At 55.7% G+C, this 9,472-nt stretch overlaps 1 protein-coding gene across 11 annotated transcripts in view; it reads left to right on the top strand.

Moving 5' to 3' along the window:
* Positions 1-6,818, top strand: part of ZNF362 (zinc finger protein 362) — a 58,660-nt gene extending 51,842 nt beyond the window's left edge. For all 11 annotated transcript variants that reach the window (XM_039509253.1, XM_039509256.1, XM_039509259.1 and 8 more), the window contains 3 exons: positions 1,191-1,269; positions 1,758-1,916; positions 2,478-6,818. In XM_039509253.1, the coding sequence (XP_039365187.1) occupies positions 1,191-1,269; positions 1,758-1,916; positions 2,478-2,594 (355 nt within the window). In that variant the 3' untranslated portion in view covers positions 2,595-6,818. The remainder of the gene's footprint in view (positions 1-1,190; positions 1,270-1,757; positions 1,917-2,477) is intronic.
* Positions 6,819-9,472: the final 2,654 nt, after the last annotated feature.

The following is a 9,472-nucleotide window of genomic DNA, read 5'->3' on the forward strand; positions in this document are numbered from 1 at the left end:
TCCTCTCCCTATGCCCCTGGATTCCTGCGCTGACCCCCAGCATCAAACGTGAAGGAGCAGGTGGACTTCAGGAAGCACCTGCTGGCTCCTATACTCTGGGAGCCTGTGTGGAATGAAGCCAGAGGGACAATTGCCTCCTGTGAGGCCTTGGGACAGGCCAGCCATCCTCTGCCTGCCTCCATGGACTGACCCTATAAACCTCCCTCCCTCTTTCCCTTTCCTGCCACCTCTCCAGGTTTGCCCAGGATCGACCCTCTTTTGAGGTAGCTGCGCTGGGAGATCTGTCAGGGTGCTCAGTACGTGGCCAGCTGGCCAGTCTGACGGGCCCAGGAGCATCCTGGTTGTCCTGGGTTTTTGTACCTCTGCCCTCCCTCCGGGCTGAACAACTCAGACTCCATGATCTTGCGGAGGAAGAAATAACTGTGGGTGGTGCCAATGTGTCTTCACCACGGAGTTAGCTAGAGTGACTCCTCTCGAGCGAGCCCACCTCCAGTGAGCACGGCCACCTTGTGTCAGGGCTCTCCCACTGCCAGGTCTGCACTGGCACTGCCCGCGCTTGTGTGAGGTGCTAGGACTTCTGGGGGCACAGCCCAGGACGTTGGCACGGAGGGGGCTGGGTGGCTCCGTGATACTTTCCCAGTGGATTGAGGGAGAACTCATCTCTCCTTCCAGGAACAGGGGGCATGGTAGGAAGGCCCCGGCAGATTGGCAGCACTTGAGTGGCACTAGCCTGTGTCCCCACAGCAGGGCAGGTGACGAGTGGTGCACGTCTCAGGCCAGCCAACTTGTGCTAAAAGCCCCCTGCACTCGAGTGAAGGAGTTTATGTGCGGATGGGACATTTGAGTTATAACTCCAATGACGGGGCTAGGCAGCATGCTGGGAGCCCATTGCCCTGCAGCTGGGGTGGTCCGCCTCTGTCCTGTTGCTGGAGGGGGCTGGCTCCTGCTTTTGTGTACCTGGCCCCTGCAGGGCTGGAATCCAGCATGCTAACAGAGGCAGCCCTTTCGGGGACAGAGCCACCTTGCACCCCCCTGCTCGCTGAGTGGGGCGGGAGAGGAGAGGGGCTGTCCAGGTGCCCTGTGTGTGCTGCGGCCTTAGAGGGCTGCTGCACCCCACAGCAGAGTAGGGCATGGGGTGTGATCCCGTTCTAGGCGGTGCCTGCATTGACGTGCCTGTTGCTGTGTTGCAGAATTCACACTGGTGACAGACCCTACAAGTGCCCACACCCTGGCTGTGAAAAGGCTTTCACGCAGCTCTCCAACCTCCAGGTCAGTGCCCTGGTGGGGCCCGACAGGTTCCCAGCCCAGCGGGGTCAGCCCACGGGGGGCAAGCCCTTGGGGAGGGGAGACACAAGTGGTTGTGGGGTGGGGATGGGGGGGACAGAGAGCTCTTGATGGGGGTGGGGAGCAGAGGAGTAAATCTCTGACCTAGGTCATGGAGCTGGGCAGTTGACGGGAAGGGGGAGACATCTGGATGTGATTCCAGGGAGCAGCGTCAATGTCTGAGGGCCTAGGACTGGGGAAGGTGGCACCGATGCCCTGAGCCCCTCAGGGGGCTGTGGGGATCGACAGTCGTTGGCCCCTGTCCCACAGGGGTGTCTGCTCTGCCATTGGTGTGGATCCTGGGAGCAGAGCAGGCTGCTCTACGTGGTCCTCCAGCCGCTGGGCTCCGTGTCCCCATGGGGCAGGGGCGTGGCCCAAGAGCTGCCAAGGATTGTGCCACGTAACGCTGCCCCTGCCTCCTCCCGCCCTCGCAGTCACACCAGCGACAGCACAACAAGGATAAGCCCTACAAGTGTCCGAACTGCTACCGGGCGTACTCGGACTCGGCATCGCTGCAGATCCACCTCTCTGCACACGCCATCAAACACGCCAAGGCCTACTGCTGCAGCATGTGTGGGAGGGCCTACACCTCGGTGAGTGGGGCAGGAGGCGTGGGGAGCCAGGCACTGGCCAAGGCAGGGATGGGGCCTGCGACGGGGCCAGAGGTGCCACGGGACAGGGTCTGTTCCAGACGGCTCATGCCCCCAGCCTGTGCCAGCACAGCCACGCGGGATGAGAAAGGGAGGGGGTGTCTGCCCACAGCCTCATTGGGTGAGGAGCTCCTTAGCACAGCCGTCATCCCAGCACTGGCAAGGGAGGCTCTTACGGTGCTGCAGGGATCAGGCTCCAGCCAATCGCAAACCAGCTGGTAAGAGAAAATTGCTTTCTATTGGCTAGAGCCTGAAGCCTGGGCTTCTTCCTGCCAGGTGGAGGCGGATTCCGTGGGAGAGCAATCAGCTTGTCACCTCTGAGTTGTCCTGTAGTGCTCCCGGGCATGTGAATGAGGATGGATTCTGGGGGGGGCATGGGATGGGGGCTCCCTTCTGGGCACAGGGGGCGACGGGTCAGTTCCATCCCTGCTGGAGGCAGGCAATGGGCCCACCCCTCCTAGCTGCAGCACTTACCCTGCTGCCCGGCTGTCTCTCCCCCCACAGGAGACGTATTTGATGAAGCACATGTCCAAACACACCGTGGTGGAACACCTAGTGAGCCAGCACTCGCCTCAAAGGACGGAGTCACCCGGCATCCCAGTGCGGATCTCGCTCATCTAATCGGGGGCTTCCTCGCCCACCCCTACCCTGCGCAGCTCTCCTCCCCCCAATTCCGGATCGCCAGGGGCCAGGGGGCGGCTTGGAGACGATCACACAGACCACCCCCCAGCACCGCCACTGAGTGCCCGCGCCTGCCAAGCCACGGGGAGCGACTGCGAAGACACTCATCTTTTGGGAGAAATTAATGAATGAATTAATGTTTGGAAAACACCCCTCGGCCCTGGCCCCGCCCCCAGCACCCTGCCGGGAGAGCCAGGGACTCATCCACAGTTTTGGTGACATCCAAAGACTATTTCAGAGCACTTTGAATCTCTGTGTTTGGTTTCTTCATTTTCTTTCTTTTTTTCCCTTCTTTCTGCCCCCGCCCCTATCCTCCGTGCTCCTTCCTGCTCTCTTTTGGATACAAGTAGATATATATATTGGCCAAGAAGTTGGTGCTGCTAAAACCGAAAACCCGAACTGGACAGAGAAGTGCTGGATGGCGTGGCGGGCAGGATCCAGGGCCTGGCACTCGGGCTCCTACAGCCTCAGGATGAGACTCTGGGATGTGACCAGCCTGGCGCTTGGTATCAGCTGCCCCTCCTGGACTCTCCGTCGGGAGCCAGCGTGAGAGGGGAATGGGTTAACCTGTTGGCTGGAGAGGTGAGATCTGGTGGCTCGAGCAGCAGCCGCAGGAGGGAGACCTTTGTTCCACAGACGTGGCCGTTCCCCGCTGGGGCTCGTCCCTCTGCCGCTTTGTCTAACCTCCTCGTTGGGACGTTTTGGTTGTTTCCTTTTGTTTGTTTCATTTGTCCTCGTTCGAGCTGCACAGGACTGGCTGGCCCCGCGGCCACGCCGTGGTCCGTGCACATTTCACCCGCGCCCTCCCCCGGTGGTGCGAGGAATCGCTGCTGGGGCTCGCCCGGCTGGGGTAGGTGTGGGGGCTGCCAGAGGAGGTGCTCAGCCTACGACAGGGACACAGCCGGGGCTGGCCAAGATCATCGAGGGCAGGGCTGGCCATGCCTGTGCGGAATCGAGATGTAGCCCATGGAGACCACAGGTCCCAGCATGCCGTGCTCTAGGTTGAGCTAAGCAGTATCCCACCAGATCAGGAAAGCGCATTGCCTGCTGGGAGCTGTAGTCTGTAGGATTGGGACAGCGAGTCAGGCAGACTGGCCAGCCCTGGTATAGTCTCAGCTGAGGGTGCCCCTTTCCAGACCCCAGCTCTGCTAGGCCAGCCATGGCAGATGGGAGTGGAGGGGCACTTTGGCCATGGTGCTGAGGATCGGGGGATGGGGGGGCATGACATTTCACAGCAGGAGTTTGGGAGCCTCAGCTGCCCACAGTCCGCTGCCTCCCCACCCCACCCCAAGTCCACCTGGTGCTAACTAGGGATTGTCCTGAGCTATGAAGGGGCGTTTGCTAAGGAAGAGCGAGTGTGAGAGGGGGGAGGGGGGCACTCGCCGCAGGTTATGCTCTTTGACGTGGATTATTTTTCAATCTCTCTTCCCCACTATGGGCATCTAGTGCTGCTGCTCTGGAACCCGGGCATCACCGCAGCCCAGGCTATCAGGGTTTCCAGAGTGGCAGCAGCCAGGGGCAAGGGGGCAGCCTGGGGTCTCCTCTCTCTCTCTCTCTCCGTTACCTCCTGGATCCTGTGTTTGCTTATCAAAGGGCTGGGCCCCAGGCAGAGTGTTGCGTGTGGGAGAGGGGAGTCCGCCCCATGGCAGTACAACGGGCCCCTGCCCCCCGGCTCTGCCCCTCCCTCCAGGTTCCCAGCAGGGCACTGGCAAGCGCTTTCTGCACTGTCACAGGATTCACATAGAAACCCCGTGTGGTCCCTGAACCCTGCAGTGAGGCTACTGCTGGCTCAGCCCCTGGGGCTTTGGAGCAGTCGGTTGCTGTGGCACCAGTCAGCTGCCGTGAGAATTTCCCTGTCTCCTGCTGTGTCTGTGCAGGATGGTAATGAAGCCACCTGCAGAGCACCTGTTGGCTGGCACCGTAACACCTGGAACATCTGCTGGCTGGGCACAGCTCCCGTTAGCCCTATGCACACTAGGGCCTGTGACTGGCTCCATTTCTGGCCCAGCTGTAACCCCACCCATGCACAGAGCACCTGTCAGTTGTTCTGAACTTGGCTGACCCTACCTGGGCTCAGCCGGGACCCTGGTTTGGCCTGTAGCTTGTGCTCTGAAACAGGGCCGGTTAGAGTCAGGTTTGCGGGTCACTTGCACACCGGGCTGTACTGAGCACAGGGGAGATCAGCAGGAGAGTGCAGGGGAAAGCCTGTGTTGCCCCCACTCCCTGCTGCTGGCATCGGAGGTGAGCTGTGAGCACCGCTTGGATCTGAAATTCTGATTCACTGAGGTCTGATTCTGCTGCCGTGACGAAGCTCTCCCAGAGGTTAGTGGGGCAGGACGAGGCTGTGAGCCCCCCGGCTCCGGGATGCAGGGAACAAACCAGCTCCCCCCTGAGCAAACTAAAACACTAAAGAGGAAGAGGAAAGCCGGCGTGCGCTGGGGGCTGTGCCCAGTAGCAGGGACTGGCAGTGCCTGAGGGGGTTGGCGTGCTCTGTCCTGGGACCGGGGGGCTGGTCAGACGGGCGATGGGAGAAACGCAGAGTGGTCTGTATTCCCGGAGCAGCGTTCCTTCCCCACCTCCCCGGCACCTCCTGGGAATCAGCCCCCCAGCAGTGCAGTCCCATGGCAGGGAACCTTGGAGCGGGTTAGGAGGGAGAAGTCCAGCAACAAGACATGAGGCCCTTCCCTTCTCTGGGGTCAGCCCATTGGGTACAGTAGTGGTACCACCGGCATGGATCCCACTGCCCTCCATGTGATTCCCTCGGGTCACCTGGGGCACCAGCTTGATCTCTGGCCTTTGGGGGACTGAGCTGTTTTGGGAGCTGCAGAGCCTGCTCTCAGGCCAGATGGACTGGAGGGGGATTCCGCCAGCCGAGGGTGCTGTGGATCTGCCTCTCTGCCCTGCAGAATCCCATATACCAGTCACCGAGAAGCAAATGCAGCAGGAAGAATGATTTGCAATGTGTAAATACCTCCAGTGCAGCAGCTTTGGAGGGGCCTGGCCCAGCCAGAGTCAACGGCAGCAGCAGGCCTTGCAGGGAACAAATACACTAGGGTGGGAGCTCAGAGCTAACAGCTCAGCAGGGCCAGGATAGGGTCTAGGTAGGAGTTGGGACTGATGGAGACCTCACCACTGCTCCAGCTGGTAGCATTGGCTGGCTGCTCATGCACTACCCAGCTTCTCCCAGCAGGAGGCGCTGTGAGAGAACATTCTCCCAAGCAGGAGGTGATACAGCCACCTGTGGCCACTTAAGCCTTTCACTGCCAGAACAGAAACCCTCCCAACCATGAGAGATTTATAAAAGCAGAGCGGATCCATCCCATCCCTCTCCCCCCCACCCCAGCAGCAAATCATAGATCCCTTCCTGTTGGGTGAAACCAATTCAATATAGTATTAAAAAAGCAGCAAGCAGATGGGCTTGCCCTCCTTGCCAGCCTCCCTTTGGAAAGCCATGCCCATGCCTGTGTGTGGATGGATACATGGAGTTATATATATATATATATATACACACACACATACACATATGTGTGTGTGTGTGTATATATATATAACACCTACGTATAGAGAAGGAAGAATGCCCCACGTCCCCCAGCCCTCCAAGAAAGACTAGACAAAAACTCATATATATTATGTACTCTTTGGTTCCGTTTTGGATATTAACTGTTATTTTTATACACTTTTTAAGCCTTAACTATATCATTGTTTTACCAGGTTGTTTGTTTATTGCCTACTCTGTTTATTAATTTGATTCTCTTTTTACCCTGCCCTCTGCCCTGACCTTTGTTTCTGAATCGATGTTGTACGATATTCAATATTGTAACCTTTTTGTCAGCATGTTAATACTGTGTAAATATGCCTCTTATACATACTGTTAACACACCTTTTTTTTTCTTTTTTTTTTTCTATATGAAAATCCAGGCCACGTGTCTCTAGATCTAGTTATTACCTTATTAAAAAAGAAAAAAGGAAAAAAAAAAGGATTCTCCCTCCCCCTTCTCTCTGTCTCGCATTGTGGTTAACGGAAAGACATGAGGAGGCTGCGGCTTCCGTATGGAAAGTTTGCATTATGTTTAAAGAAAAAGAATTTAAAAAAAAAATCAAAACAATTTTGCTCTTTGTATTTCTGTTGTGAAACAAAATAAACTGTACATGCAAACTTCTGAAGGCCTAGCAGCTGTGAGGCTGGTTTGTTCTGAGAGAGCCAGGGTGGTAACTGGGTGGAGACAGGCCATAGTATGGCAGTGGAAATCGGAGCTCCTGGGTTCTCTCCTCTTTGCTGACCCTGGCAGAGTCACTTTGCCTCCACATCAATTTCCCCATGTGTAAAATGGGGATGATGAAACTGAGCCACTGTTGAACGGTGCTTTGAGATGCACGGCTGAAACTGGAAGAGGAAGTGTGATTTGACCTTGCTGGGCACTGTGCAGGGTGCAATACAGGGTCGGGAGTGTAATTTACACCGGGTGCAAGAGGCTCCCATTGGTGTGAGCAGAGAATGCAGATTGGGTCGTATTTTATACCCCCTTGCACGGGTGTGAATAATGACACAAGGTGTGAGGCAGAGGGAATCAGCCCACAGCCATCCATCATCCCTGCTCCCCTCCAGTCCTGGCTTGTAGTACTAGAACTTGCTGTCTCTCAGCAGCTCACCTGGCAGAGAGAACCCACTCAGCAGGCTCAGGGGAAGGTGTGCGCTCTGCAGATGCAACTGGGACCTGGGGCACCTGTAAGGCTTCGTTACTCTGAGAGGGCTCTCAGACAGTGAGTGCGTAGAATCGCAGAACTCTCAGGTTGGAAGGGACCTTGAGAAGTCACCTAGTCCAGCCCCCTGCACGGAGGCGGGCCCAAGTGAACCTAGACCATCCGACAGGTGTTTGGCCAACCTGTTCTGAAAAGCATCCAATGACGGGGATTCTGCAGCCTTCCTGGGAAGCCCATTCTAGAGCTCCACTACACTTAGAGCTGGCAAGTTTTTCTTGATATCTAACCTAAATCTCCCATGCTGCAGATTAAACCCATTATTTAGCCCTTCCTATAACACAAGAACTAGGGGTCACCCAGTGAAATGAACAGGCAGCAGGTTTAAAACAAACAAAAGGAAGTATTTCTTGACACAACACACAGTCAACCTGTGGAACTGATTGCCAGGGGATGTTGTGACGGCCAAAAGCATAACTGGGTTCAAACAAGAATTAGATAAGTTCATGGAGGATAGGTCCATGCTCTGGGTGTCCCTAAACCTCTGACTGCCAGAAGCTGGGCTGGATCACTTGATAATTACCCTGTTCTGTTCATTCCCTCTAATGCTTCTGGCACCAGCCACTGTCAGAAGACTGGATACTGGGCTACATGGACCATTGGTGTGACCCGCTAATGGCATTCTTATATACTTCTTGTCCTACTGCCAGTGGACATGGAGAACAATTGATCACCATCCTCTTGATAACAACATATGATGATAACGTGACTGGATTACTAGCGAAGTTACCATAGACAATAAAGGGGAACTGATGCAGATCAGGTTAAGTAAAGATCTTCCGACCAATTTGAATGAATACAGGTCAGTGGGCCTGATGTTATTCATCCCAGGGAACTGAAGGAATTGGCTGAAGAAATCTTGGAGCCACTGGCAATAATATTTGCCAACTCATGGACGACAGGAGAAGTCCCGGAAGACTGGAGAAGGGCTAACATAGCGCCCATCTTTAAAAAGGAGGAATTGGGGAACTACAGACCAGTCAGCCTGACCTCGATATCTGCAAAGGTACTAGAGCAATGTCTTAAACATTCAATTTGTGAATACCTGGAGGATAAAGGAGTGATCACTAGCAGCCAGCATGGATTTACCAAGAACAACAACTGCCAAACCAGCTTGATTTCCTTCTTTGACAGGGTAGCTGATTTGGTGGATAGGAGGAATGTGGTGGGCATAATATTCCTGGACTGCAGCAAGGCTTCTGACACAGTCCCACACGACATTCTGATAAGTAAGCTGGAGAAATGCGGGCTCGACAAAGCTAACCTGTGACGAAGTGGGAATGTTCTTGCTGTGTTATGTGAATGCTGAGTGAGGAGTATTGAGCTGGGAAGGTTGCAGGGGAGTTTTGCTGGGACTGCCTGCCTTGGGGAAGGGAGGATACCTGAGCATGTAACCTGAGAACCCAGGAGGGGGTTGAAGGCCAGGTGACACCTCTGCCCGCGACACTGAACAAAGGACACAAACGAGACTGGGGGAGGCTGAGTGAGCGTCTGGAGGGAGTTTCAGTTTGGAGCTGCCTGGGAAATGGAGAGGGGTGCCCCGACGGGGCTTGGGCTCCCCAATGGGGCTGTGGCCTCCCTGGGGGCCCCAGATGGACCTAACTAAAGGGGATCCTGTTGTCTGTACCGGCAGTCCTGTTTTGGACTGTGTTCCTGCCGTCTAAATAAACCTTCAGTTTTACTGGCTGGCTAAGAGTCATGGTCTGACTGTGAAGTGGGGGTGCAGGACCCTGTGGCTTCCCCAGGACCCCACCTGGGCAGACTCACTGTGGGAAGCGCATGGAGCGGCACATGCTGAATGCTCCAAGGAGAGACCCAGGAGGTGAAGCCGTGTGAGCTTCTTGCCCTGCAGACAGTCTGCTCCAAGGGAGAGGAGGCTCCGCAAAGTCCTGCCTGGCTTTGTGGGGAGCAGTTCCAGAGCATCACCCGGGGACTCTGGGACATAATCTTAAGTGGATACATAATTGGCTAAACAACCACAAATGGAGTCACTATTAATGGATGTCAGATTGGAGGGCGGTTCCCAGTGGGGTTCCACAGGGAAATGAGGAAGTGTTGCT

Source organism: Mauremys reevesii, linkage group 21, assembly GCF_016161935.1.
Source record: "Mauremys reevesii isolate NIE-2019 linkage group 21, ASM1616193v1, whole genome shotgun sequence".
NCBI lineage: Eukaryota > Metazoa > Chordata > Testudines > Geoemydidae > Mauremys > Mauremys reevesii.